At 39.5% G+C, this 13668-nt stretch overlaps 1 protein-coding gene across 1 annotated transcript in view; it reads left to right on the top strand.

Moving 5' to 3' along the window:
* The window catches only part of LOC114156538 (retinoic acid receptor beta-like), a 145266-nt gene that overhangs the window by 46518 nt on the left and 85080 nt on the right, over positions 1-13668 (top strand). Inside the window, exon 2 of the mRNA XM_028037039.1 lies at positions 1331-1719. Within this exon, the coding sequence (XP_027892840.1) occupies positions 1536-1719 (184 nt within the window). The 5' untranslated portion in view covers positions 1331-1535. The remainder of the gene's footprint in view (positions 1-1330; positions 1720-13668) is intronic.

Genomic DNA, 13668 nt, shown 5'->3' with positions numbered 1-13668 from the left:
AAGTATCACATTGAATTTTAACGTTATAGTTTTATCAGCAACTTTCATTTGGCTTTTAAAGCTGGTACACTGTGTGACTGCCAGCTTTTTGTTTGAATAAGTCAGAGAGAAGTTACTGAGGATGAACTCTTGAAATGGGACAAATGGTTGATTTGTCACAATATTAAGAAAATGCAACTAAGATTCAAGGAGCATGAGTACTTTCATTGCTAATGTAAAAAGATGTGGTCCTCAGTTTAATTCTACCCTCATGTGGCACTGAAAAGCTCAGATGTTTATGCCAGTCTGCAGTTCATGGAAGTGAGTCTGTATACTGTAAATATGCTGCAGCTGAAAGGTGTGATTGAGGATAAACCATAATCCTTCCTGAACCTGTATTGATGATTTATTAAATTTCTCTGACTGATGACTGAATCTGATGTGAACGCAGAGAAACTGAATAAAGATGAGCTTTAATAAGTTGCCAGTTTAAGGTTGCGCTCTATGAAGCCACCAGTTTATTTCAGGTTTGTAAAAACGTTTCTTGTCTCTTTGTAGTGGATTTTTCAGAGTATATTTTGATTAATCAGATGGAGGGAGTCGTCAGCTGAGATGATGCTGTCAACAACTAATTGCTGTTCTTCTCCTGCTGCTAACATTTTGCTTTTCATTGACATAGAAAATAATCCTACATCAGTTGATTTGTTTCTTCCTGTACATTCTGCTCTGTCTTATCAAACCTCCAGTCATGACTGCTTGTACTGAGCCACGTTCTGGTTCAGCTTTGGGTTTCTTCCTGTTTAGAGACGTTTTTCTCTCCACTGTCACTCCATGCATGTTCAGTGTGAGGGATTACTGGAAAGTCAAAGACAACGCAAGTGACTGTGGCTACATTGTCGTTCAGGAGGAGTGAACGACTGGATGCTCTGCTGGGTTTGTTTAGATAGAAACTCTTTGGACTGATCTGAACGGTGAACTGAACTTAATGTACTGATAAGTAGGATCGATTGGAATGTATGTTTGGTTACATGGAAATGAATTGTTTGTAAAGTTTCTTAATATGTCATTCATTCTGAAATTATGAATTTCAGCTGGATGAAGTTCAGAACAGTTTTTTATTTAAATGTTTCTATCCATTGTATCTTACATTTATTTCTGTTCCCTAGATTTCTCTTTGACGTTTTCTTCGTGTGACGAAAAATGAAACCAATCAGAGAAGCACCAATGAGTCTTTTCCTTCCCATTACATATTTCAGTTTTTTAATCTGCTGTCTGACCTGCTGACCCTAATTTTGACTCATTTGTTTCCTAAGGACTGTAACTGAAGAGAGAAAATGTGTTTGTGTTGCAGGACTAACAGAAGGAAACCTCTAAGCCAACCTGCAGGGCACAGCCCCCTGCCCGCTCCCACCGCACTCCTTCCCGCCACCAGGCAGTGTTGAAGTGCTGAGGTTGTACCGAACATTTCCTGACACAGTGACTGCAACCAGGAGGTCACCTGATGGCCTCCCCGGTCACCTGCTCAGAGCTCAGTGTGCCCTCCGCCTGTTGCTGTGATGAAGACCGCCAGCCGTGCCCAGTCCCAGAGCAGTCCTCCTCTGGTCCAGATGAGGCACTACGCACCGCGGGTTTACCCCTTCCTGTTCCCCTCCGTCATCAGCTCCCTGCCTCAGCTGCCACCAGTATTGCCTCACAGGCTGCAGATCCAGCAGCCGTCCAGCAGCACACCTTCACCAGTTGGTGAGTTCAGCTTCCATTCCAGTAAATGCTCCTGTGAAGAAGTGGCTTTCAGCTTCAGAAGTTGTGCAGTAATTAGTCCAAACTATGTACCTGTAATGGTGTTAACAGGAATTAGCTGGATCAGCATAATGGTGAAGATGTGTAAAAATGCAAACCTTTATCTGAGGACATTTACTCAGTCGGCAAAACATGCTAAGAAATAATTAAACCTGAGGAGGAGTCATTATTGACACCCAACAATATCTTGTTTTTCTTTTTTGTTTTTTGAACAATGGCTTTCTTCTCGCTACTCTACCATAAAACCACATTTGTGCTGTGATGATGTCTGTGGACAGATTGCCCTCTGGGCTGTGGATCATTTGGTTCAGACTCACCACAGGCCTCTTGGCTGCATCTCCGACCACTGAGCTCACATCTAAATTTACTCAACACACTAGCAGTAAAGAAGATTTTGAACAGAAAATGTTTATTTCCTCAATATAAAGTTTTCAATTATAATGCGACTAATTGTGACTAACTAATTACAAACCCTGTGATTAACTTGATTAAACATTTCAAATGACTTCCTCTTGCACGATGAACATCTTTATCACATTGAAGTAGTTTTAAAAGTAATACTAGTAAATAGTAAACATGTTGAAAGTTCTTGAAAAAAATACATAAAAAGTCATGGCGGTCCAGATTTGGCCCCCGGGGCCTTCAGTTTGATATGTGATCTCAGTCTGTGTGCTGCAGCCTGGTGATGTGTTACAGTCAGACCTCAGTGTTGTCCTATCAGTATGAAACATTACCAGCAGACACCAAAAACCACAACGTGTCACTGGTGATTTTATTAAAAATTAAAATGTTTGAAAATAGAATTTCAGCTTCCATTAAAAGATTTGAAGGTTTTCACCATCTTTACCTGGAGGCAAGGCTTTGTAGACAGCAGGCAAGGCTAGGCTACTGCATCATTCATACATCAGGTAATATAAAGGGACTGGGTGAGTTCCCTCAACTCTTCCTCACCACTGTGCGTGTGGGCGTGTGTGTGTATGTGTGTGTACCATGCTAGCCTATAATCTTTTCTCTAACAGAGATTATGATGGAAAGTGAAGATGTTGTGATGGACAGTATCATCGTGTGGGTTTGTGAACTCGTAAACCCCACCCGCATGGCGTCCCTACCGTAAAATCCCCATTTCTGAGCTGAACAGGTGTAGGTTGCCATGGGAACAGACGCACACTGCCTCACAACACTTCCCACACAGTCAAGTTTTTCCCAGAAATTTTCTAACTGCTGTTGAAATCTTTTGACACTGTTTGGTTTCAGTTGCCTAAACCTGAGCTCAGCTGTTTTCAATCTTCAGCCCCACAAGTTTACTCTGCTTTTTTTTTTTTCTTGCTGCCTGGAAAATCTGCTCTGATGTAAAAACCACAGGAGCAATTTTCCTCCTGGGAGCAGCTCCAGTCAGCAGATCCCTCTGCTTCTCAGCACTTCTGGGTTTTTAAACTTCCATGGATGTAAGGAATTAAGCAACATTTATTTCATTAAGACCTAAGAGCATGTTTTTCTGCAGTTTGGGCTGGAAAATCATTTCCTTAAACTCGTCGTTTGCATTAATAATATTTCTTAATTCTGCGAATTATCAACCGTTCATTCAGAAGTCATATTCTGTTATTTGCCATTTAACCCTCCAGTATTAAACTCTTCTTTAAAATTTCAGTGTTTGTAGTTTCAATATTTGTTGACTTTTTCAACCACGTTTTCCTAGCATTGTGTGTTATTAAAATAATGTACATTAATCTTTCTCTTTAACTGACTTTATTCTGATGTAACATATTGGGACCACAGAGAGAAATTCATTTGCAACCATTTGCTTCTTTTGCTTGCAGTTGAAACTGTTTATGATAGCTTCATTGTTTAAAGTCAACACTTTGGAATAAGACTGATATTTGGGGAGCTGAAATGTTGTCCAACCTCAAACTTTAGTATGTTATTAGCACATTGTGATGGACCAACAGAAAAAATGCAAAATATTAGAAAAATGTGGCCGGCGTCTGATCCAATACCTTTTAGAACCACACATCATTGCATCTGCAGCTGGTTCCATCTCTTCCACATCTGGAGTTTTGGCCCTTGTATCCCAGCTCAGCCAGGTGCAGTGAGAGTTTGTGAACATCAGTTTTCAGGTGTTGTCAGAAGTTCTCAGTTGATCTTAGATCTATACTGAGATGGTTTTAAGCAAAAAATAATTACAAATTTATACAAAAATGTCAAAATTTGCCCAGAAGCATAAACATATAACCCCACATAAGCTATTTAGAACATTTATCAGCAGAAAATGTTGATTTGGGGGTTTGTTACACTTTAATGTTTTATTTATCCTTTACATGTAAACACCTAATAAATATACAAATACAAAAACAGGTTGAATAATCAACATGATGATATTTGCCCTCTATGCTGTGAAAGAAGATAAAAATCTATCAGACAGTGAGCTCATTTCTTGTCCCTCTTTAGCGAGTTGCACAGATGTTCAGTTTTGTTCTGATGTGATTCTAGAATTCTAGGTCATTGTAAAACTTAGATATTTTTAGTGCGTTGTGCTGATTTGAAGTCACTGTGATTCTTTACCTTCAGCTTGCTGGTCAAAGCTGATGGTAAATAGAACTTTTCACAGTTTCATCCACTTTGACCAAATCCCCAGTAAAACTGAAGAGAAGTAACCACAGAGCATGATGCTACCACCACCGTGCTTCACCGTGGCTATGGGCCTCATTTGGTGTTGAATAATGAGGGAGTTTCTGGTATAGCTCCCCCTGATGGTGCACTGAGTGTACAGATGGAAGGCATCTTGTGGGATCAGACAGGTTATGGTCCTCTGTTAGAAGCTTTTCACTGACTGCCTGAATATGGGTGGGTATTTATTATATTTTTCATCATTTATCATGATAAATTTATCTTCATGATGAGAATTCTGATTTATTGTTGTCATGATAAATTCCAATTGATGACATCTAAAGGAAAAAGACTAAACTCTCCACATTGTTGGGATTTTACACAGTTTGTTCAGTGAGAGCATCAATAAATCTCTCTAAGTTTGCAAATATAACTAAATGCAAACTTATAGAGTTTGCATTTACACAGTGACTGTGCAGTTTCGTGACACAAAACACACTTCTTTATGTGACTGGTGTTCTGAAGAAACATATTAGAAATGGGAATGTTTTTGAAGAGATATATTTTTGTTTGTGGAGCTGTGAATGCTCCGTCATGCAGTCACAGCCGTACAGTTACCTAAAAAAAAAAGTTCCTCTCGTCACTTTTCTCATTATCACAATAATACCACAAAATGCTGATAAAACTTTAAGTCCATATCATCCCACTGCTAAGCCTGACACAAGTGAGTGTTTTCATGTCACTGTTGCAGGTTGAGTTTTCCATTCTCCCAAAATTCTGTGATCCAAAGTTTTATTCTGTATCTGATCCACCGTCAGTGAGACTTTAAGACTTTATAAAGCAAATTCAGATTCAGTTCTTTTACATTTTCTCTCCATGGCTTTATACTCTCTGAGTAAAAACATTACATTACTCTAAAATACTTTTATTTTCACAGCAGACCGGGGTCTAATGAGGAAATCAAATAGAACCAACTTAAAGGGTGATTCTAAGACAGATTTAGCGGTCATGTCTAATGTTTAATTTCCACTTTGTTAGTTAAAAAAAAAAAAATCCACTGCACAAAGGGAGGTTCTGTGAGAATTTCACCTTGCTGACTGGTTTAGCGCAAAGTTTAGGCATGAAATATGCAGCAGCATCTACACAGAAAAAGATGAAAGAAGAACAGCTGCTGCCTCTGTTTTGATCGTCCTTTGAAAAGTAAAAACAGGCCAAATCTGACACTCTTCTTTACTTAATTATACCCAAAAAGACAAAAGTGTGTGTTTGCTTAACGGAGAGACATGTCTGCACACATCTGAACTTTGGACATTAAACATGCACAAAGACATCAAAACAACTGAAACACACTCAGAAGTAATGAGCGGAGTGCTGTGTGTGTGTGTGAATTACATTTACATGAATGACAACTACACCAGCGGTCCCTGGGGAACGCATGCAGACACATGCACGCTACTGGGGTCAGAGGTCAAATTTGCTTCTACCTCTGCTGGGGTGTACACAAAAGGAGCTGAACTCTGCTGCATACATCACACACCTCCTGGGAGGCACTGTGGGCCCCATCAGGACTGCTGGGTTTGTCTGCATGTCGCTGAGTGATGCTGTGTATTCATTAGAGACACTGACAGAGAGACAAAGGAAGCCTTATAATATGCCTTAATACATTCATTTCAAATATGACACCAACATTCCACTTTTTTAACATGAAAACAGCTCAACAGATGAAACTGTTTTGATAAAAAGTGGCAGCATTAAAGGGTTTGGATTGAAAGAGCCTGTTGTGTTCATTATGATCCATCACAAATTTCCTTTTAAAGTTGCAGTATGTAAATTTTATAAACAATGTTTTATTGTTTCTTTTTTACATATTTAGTAAAACTGTAACTATGCCAGCATAATATGAGACATATAATCTGTCAAAAAAGCCCCTTCTGTTCCTCCTTCCTGTGCTGCTACTGCAGAAATACATCAGCCAATCAGAGCCAAGAGGCGGGACTTAGTGCTGTCAATCATGCTCATGATTGCTGCCCAATGAACTAATGGAAGAGAAACAACTTATTGTTTCAGCTACCTAGCTTACGCTAACTAGCCTAGCATTCAGGACAAGCTCCATTGTCGGGAACTAGCTGTAGAGAGAAAGGGGGTAGGGTATGAGAAGTGTATACATGAAATGATTGATATATCTAAGACCCTCCTCCTGGCTCCGATTGGTTGTTTCAGACTGAGCAGTGTGTTCCTGCAGATAGCAGATTATCTGTCTCATGTGAAAAACATGGGAACCTCATACAGAATAACCCCAGGAGGCAGAAATCTTAACTTTGCTCCTTGTGTGTAAACAGAGAAGGCCTATGAATCAAATTCAGAGCACAGTACACATCAAGTTGTCAAACAGAAGAGCAGGCGTCATTAAAAAAATCTGTGCATAACAAAGTAACACATTTTCATGTCAAAAAGTTGGTGGATGGAGCATGTCAGTCAGATTTTGCCAGCCTCTCCCCGTCTGTCATTCCGTTTGCTTGTGTTCTCCTCCTCTCTGGCCTTTAGGGGGCGGGGGGAGGGGATACCTGTCTGAGCCCTACCTGTTTCTGATCCCAGCGAATTATCAAGGCTTTCATCTGACAGGGGAACGTGGGCACACTCCTCGCTGTGCACAGAGATGACTACGCTCATCAGCCAGGAAATGTTTTGTTTTTCTCTCTTCTTCCAAAGCATTACTCGTCTGCCGTTGTGAGAGCATATCATTAGCATTTAAGAGCAGCCTGAGTAAAACCCAACTGGATAAAAGGAGAGAAGAAGAAAACAGGGTGACTGATAGCTCTGTAACATGGTGATCCGGTGAATGTCCTCTTTGTAATGCTGCTGCAAAGTATTTTTAGCTAAAGGTTCAGAGCAACATATTTCAACAAATCAAGTGTTGGTGACATCTTGTATGTAACACAGACTGTGAAAAGAATAAAACACCAATAAATATTCATTTGTTTTGCTGAAAATAAATAAATAAATAAAATAACAGATCTGACCAAGAATATCTGCTCTAGTTTCTACACCGTGATCCAAATTATTATGCTAATTGGATTTAAGTCTCATAAAGATTACATTTTTTGTTTTGCTATTAAATGTATAAATGGTATTATGTGTCAGGACTCTTTGAATCACTATAATTCATTTCAGAGAGCTGGTTGATTAGTTTGTCTGCTGAGCTCAATTAAAGGAAATCTACTTAAAAAGGATGTTCCACATTATTAAGCAGGCCACAGGTTTCAAACAATATGGGAAAGAGAAAGAATCTGTCTGCTGATGAAAATCATCAGATAGTGTAGTGCCGTATGACAAGGTATGAAAACATTAGATATTAAACGAAAACTGAAACGTTATTGTACTGTGAAGAGATTTGTGGCTGATTCAGAACAAAGATGGGTTTGTACAGATAAAAGCAGAATAAGGAAGATTCTGTTAGACAAATTCATCGGATTAAGAGAGCAGCTGTTAAAATGTCCTTACAAAGCAGCAAACAGTTATTTGAAGCTGCTGATGCCTCTGGAGCCTCAAGGTGGAGGATCCTCCAGAGGCTTGCGGTGCATGAACCTACTATTGGGTCCCTAACCAGAGCTCACAAGCAGAACAGGTCGCAGTGGGCCCAGCCGTACATGAAGATTCATTTTCAAACAGACTTGTTCACTGATGACTGCTGTCAACCCTGGATGGTCCAGATGGACGCAGTAGTGGATTGGTGGTGGACGGCCACCACGTCCCAACAGGCTGTGACGTCAGCAAGGAGGTGGTGGAGTCATTTTATGAGCTGAAATCATGGGGAGAGAATCATTGGTCGGCCCCTTCAGAGTCCCCAAAGGTGTGAAAATGACCTCAGCAAAGTATATGGACTTTCTGACTGATCACTTTCTTTCATGGTTCAAAAAGAAGAGCCGAACCTTCAGTAGCAAAATCATCTTCATCATGACAATGCACCATCTCATGCTGCAAGGAATACCACTGTGTCATTGGCTGCTATGGGCATAAAAGGGGAGAAACTCATGGTGTGGTCACCATCCTCTGACCTCTGACCTCAACCCTATTGAGAACCTTTGGAGTTTCTTCAAGCAGAAGATCTGAGGGTTTAATGCAGTTCATATCAAACCAGCAGCTCTGAGAAGGTTTTCTGACATCCTGCAAAGAAATTCAAGCAGAAACTTTCCACAAACTCCAGTTCAATGGATCAAGAATTGTGCTGTGATATCAAAGAAGGTTCTATGTTAACATGTAACTTGGTCTGTTAAGGTGTTTTTGATTGAAATAGCTTTTGATTTTAGTACATGTGACCATTTAATGCTGCACATTCAAAGAATGACCGTTTGCAGTTCTTTATAATCCATAAAATGTTTAGAAAATCTGCTGTGCATAATAATTTGGATCAGTGGATTTTGAGTTTTTTATTTTTGAAAAAAATACTTTTCTCCTGGGGAGCTTTGTTCAGTAAAATTTGATTTATACTGTAATAGTTCATGACTATTACAGTATACTATGACTATACTGATCATCATTTGCATTGACCATTTAAGAAAATCTGAGAAAATATCACTTGCATAATAATTTGGAACACGGTGTAAGGCAAATATCTTAATACAATAAGACAAAACTAATATATAAGAAACTTTTCAGCATGATAAGCTAGTTTTAAGTCAATAATTTGTTAATTATTGACAAATTAATCAATTATTCAATAATTGACAAATTATTGACGAGTATAATATATTCTTTATATTATAATATAATATAAGGAATATAAAAATATATTCCTTATATTTTTATCAATAATAAGGAAAGACTAATATAAGGACCCATATCTTGCTGAAAAGTTACTTGTAAGTCAGTTTTGTTTCATTTGAAGTGTACTAAAATATTTGCACAAAAAAACCCCCAGACATAAACATGTAAATAATATTTTGTATTTTTGCAGTGTTATTGAAAAATCCACATTTGGCTCGGGTCGGTTCTGGTCTCCACGGTTTCATCTGATTAAAAGACGTGATTCCAGAATGCACCGTCCTTCTAACCTTACAGTCCTTTATTCTGGCTTGAAGGCATTTCTTCTGCAGAAGTGAAGTTTTTCTTTGTCTGGAGACTTGTGCAGAGTTTTACTAAGAGTCCTCTCAGAGGCAGCAATTCCAGACTTGGCTAAGTCATTCCTCTGCATCTCGGCAGCTTTGGGGCCTTTGCAGATTTCTCTGACTAGTTTTCTTTTCAGTGTTTTTGAAAATGTTCTTCTTGTGGCAGGCTTCTTTTGTGCCATGTGGCTCATCGTGAGTTTCTTCATGATGCTTCTTACCCCAGTTAGTAACACTGTGATTGGCTTGGTTTCTCCTTTTGCTACTTTGTGAGCTACTGCAATTCTTTTTCACAAGTCTAAATGATTGATTTGGGTTTTGCTGTAATGTTTTCTCAGCAGACAGCTCCAACCTTTAGTGCAGTGTTTATAATATGTGTAAATTGGGAGAAAAAAAAAAACACCAAACAGGGATTCATGCCGAACAAATACAATTTTTTCTATTACAAATACAAATTTAATGTTGTTTGTCCTTCATCATATTGAATAGTTTTTTAGTTGGCAAAACAGACAGTACAGGTTGATGCTAAAGCTAGAGAGAGAAAATGCTTGTGATCTTTTGCTAAAGCCAAAAGAGAAATCTAACAAATAATAAAATAGTGTGTGTGGTGTAAGGGCAACAGCTGGTGCATATTTATTGATAGAATGTAGCATGATGCACCAGATGTTCCCTTTATTAGACAAGAAACCTGGAGTAGACTGGATTGTAAGTGTCATGTTTAGAAATGAAGTTGGTTTTCTAAGCCTTCTTAGTTGACTACAAGAGAAGCTTCAATGGCCCGTGTATTTTTACATTGTGTTTTTTTTCAAAGTCAAAGTGGATGGCAGGAAATTCATATTTAATAAAAAATAAAAAGTCCCCACCTCCTCCCTGGAAGACGAGACTAAAGAGGCCTTCAGTGTTCTGCCCACCATTGTTGATCAAGTCACTTTGAAATAGTAACTTAACTAAATTACTAATTTCTGATTACTTCCACAAGAAAGTGATCTAGTTAGTTTATTAATTACTTGTATTCTAAAGTAATTAGTTACTTAATTACTTGTGACATGACCGAAGTCCAGCCACAGGACGTTTAATCACGTGAGCGTTGGAGTTCCCCAGCAGATCGAGGCAGTGCCCAGCAGGAGTGCTCTGCAGCGCCCCCTTCACGGACACCAAAATACGTGGTAATCTGAACAACCATTTGGTTCATAGGCACAGACACACACACACACGCCCACACACACCACAAGTAGGCGAGGGAGGCTAACTTCCTGTTCACCAGTGTAAACCCCAACATGCAGACCCCAAGATGGGGGCAATGAAGATCCCCACTCTGCTTGGTTCCGGAGCGTTGAGGTGAGTGTGACTGCAGCCAGAACCCCAAAAGTTAACTCCTGTATCCGAGGATCACACTGACCCAACTCCATTGGCTCCTCCCACAAATAGGGAGTCCCTGGAGCCGGACCCCATGAGTAAAAGCCTGACCAACAGGTCTTCCCCCCGGTGCCTCACCAGCAGGACTGGCTCCATAGGGGGTCCCCAGTGATAGAACACTGCTTCTATTGTTATGTCTCATCATAAGCCTCCTCAGGCTGAGCTTTGTCTGATCTCCCACACAGAACCGGCCCTGAAGCCCCTGACTGTGTGGCTCCTGGATCATCAGGTCACCCAAACCCCTCCACCATGATGAGGGGGACGAACAGAACGTCACACCAAGACAACATCTGCTTTGGACCACAGGAAGAGAAAACACTTTGTCCTCAATTGGACATTTATTATTTTAAAACAATACTTAATCATTTGTTCTAAATCAAATTAGAAATTTTTTTTTTTTTTTTTTTTTTTATGGAAATCTTTTAATTTTCAAAAAAATTAAAAGATCTTCAGCATTACCTAATATTTACTTAGCCCTGAAGTAAACTCATTCTCTAACCTGTTTTGCTGCCCATTCAGAGGTCAGTGGGAACAGACCATCTCTATTTTCAGTTAAATCTATAAACACCATTTGCAGTTCCAGTATACATGCCATCGATTTTTGTTTGTATGGCCATGTGGTGTAAATAAATATTGCCTGAAATGTCTTGTGCTTAATAAGATTGGTCTGAGTGGTGTTCAAACTATTTTGAAATAAATATGGTGTTATTAGGACATTGATTTGTAAGTACGTACAGTGAGACAAAAACTGATTTGCATCAGTAAACTCTTTTCCAGTAATTAAGATTACATCAAGCACCACCAGGAACCAAATGTTTTTAGAAAGATAACAACATGACAGAAATGGTTCTCTGTTTGTGGAAAATCAGACCTGTTCTGAGCTGTTTCTTTTTTTTTTCCACACCTACACATCGATCTATTTTTTTTCACAGCCCCCTCCTATTCTATCCTCTTCCTTTGTGTCGCTGCCTGACTGTTTGTCAGGGTTTCCTGTTGTTATTTTAGAATCCGGAGTATTTAGGTCACATGCATTTTTTATTTTTTGAATAATGCTGATTTTTTTCGTTACACCGTGTATCGGCCCTCTGGATTGAAAATCAGTGGGCCCTCAAGTAGCTGGCAGAAGATTGAAGCTGAATTTCCGGGCCTGCTGCAGAGAGAAGTAAAGAGGAGCAAGAAATGCTTCTACCAGAACACCCAAAGGCCTAACTGCATGTCTATCTCTGCATTTGCCAAGTTTTATCAAATATAATATGCTTTTCATCTGCCGTCTGGCACATCTTTTATTCACAGAGGCATCATGTGATGTAGTAAAAGGCTCGTGTAACAACAAAAAAAAAAATCTCACACAAAGAATTCTGGTCATCGACTATTCATAGAGGAATGTCTAAAAAAACCCGACCGTTGTATGAGCGATCGAAAAAAGGGGGCTGGGAGATTTTCTTACCCCCACTGTTTTTCATTCTTTGAATGCGTTCCGTCCGACGGTTCAACCATAGTTCACAGAGTCTGTCTCAAAATACCATATGCAGCGCTGGGAGAATCCCAGGAAAACACGGAAACATACATATACTCCACACAGAGGCTGGAAGCACTATGGATGACAAAATCCCAACCCGTCTCCTGCTTGGAAACGTGCCCACTCTACTACAAGCTATGCTAATAACCCGCTGCCATCACATCGACCGCTGAGGATTTTTTTAATGGTGTTTTCCTTTTTCTTTTTTCATGAGAAAGACCCCTAACATCTGGTCCACATCTGGAGCTCTTTAATGAGCGGCTCAGTCTGCCACAGCTCTTTACTCCGAGCCGACCACCAATCTGATCGTCCTCAAGGCGCTGAGAGACTCCAACCATCACGTCCTCCCAGCCAAAAGCTGCACTATTTGGATTCATGAATGTTAACGGAGTTCGTGGAAAAAAAAAAAAAGACCAATAAACTGAGTAAAACTAATTGGGGAAATGCTTCAGTTTAAACGCAGCTTCTTTTATTTATTTTCCAGGCTGTGTGATGTGTCTTGTGCTGATGGTAGAGCTTGCTGGGTTTTATTTATTCACATAATTTTAAATTAGTAACTATATTCTATATTCGAGGGCAGATATAGAATATAGATGCTATGCGGCTGCTAGCATCTGAAAACCATAAATAGTGGTTTGTAGCAGCAATGAAAAAGAATATTTTTCCCATCACTCTTAAATAGATACAGCTGTATCTATTTAAGATACAGTGAGAAAAGTCATCTAGAATTGCATGAGAAAATATGGACGTTACAAAGGTTGAATAGGTCTTAATAACTGATAAATAACAAACAAGACTGAGAGAGCAGAGCTGAAGATGCTCCAGAAATATCTACCAACACCGTCTGTGTTCCACATGTGGCACTGAGCTCATATCCTCCATGTTTATGGACCATGTAGTGGCTTCCAACAGGAAGCATCCAGGACTGGCCCAATTTCAAACGCATCTAATTGCCATGTCAAATTTTGTTTAAGTCATGTTTGATCTATACAGTATCATTACCTATGCAACTTTTAGATGTGCCTCTGCTGCACCACCTGAATAGAATAATTACAGGTAGGTCATTAGCAAGGCTCTGGAGAACTGATCTACACAAGGAGGAGGAAATTAAGCCATTTCATTCCAGTGTTTTGTACCTGAGACACATCTAAAAACTGCAGGACATCGGCCCTTGAGGACTGGAGTTTGATACCTGTGTATTAAGGCAAAAAAATCGGAATTGGGAAAATTCAGGTTGCAATGTGAATGCAG

Source organism: Xiphophorus couchianus, chromosome 13, assembly GCF_001444195.1.
Source record: "Xiphophorus couchianus chromosome 13, X_couchianus-1.0, whole genome shotgun sequence".
NCBI lineage: Eukaryota > Metazoa > Chordata > Actinopteri > Cyprinodontiformes > Poeciliidae > Xiphophorus > Xiphophorus couchianus.
The sequence above is the reverse complement of the archived record's forward strand: the minus strand, read 5'-3'. Positions and strand labels throughout refer to the sequence as shown.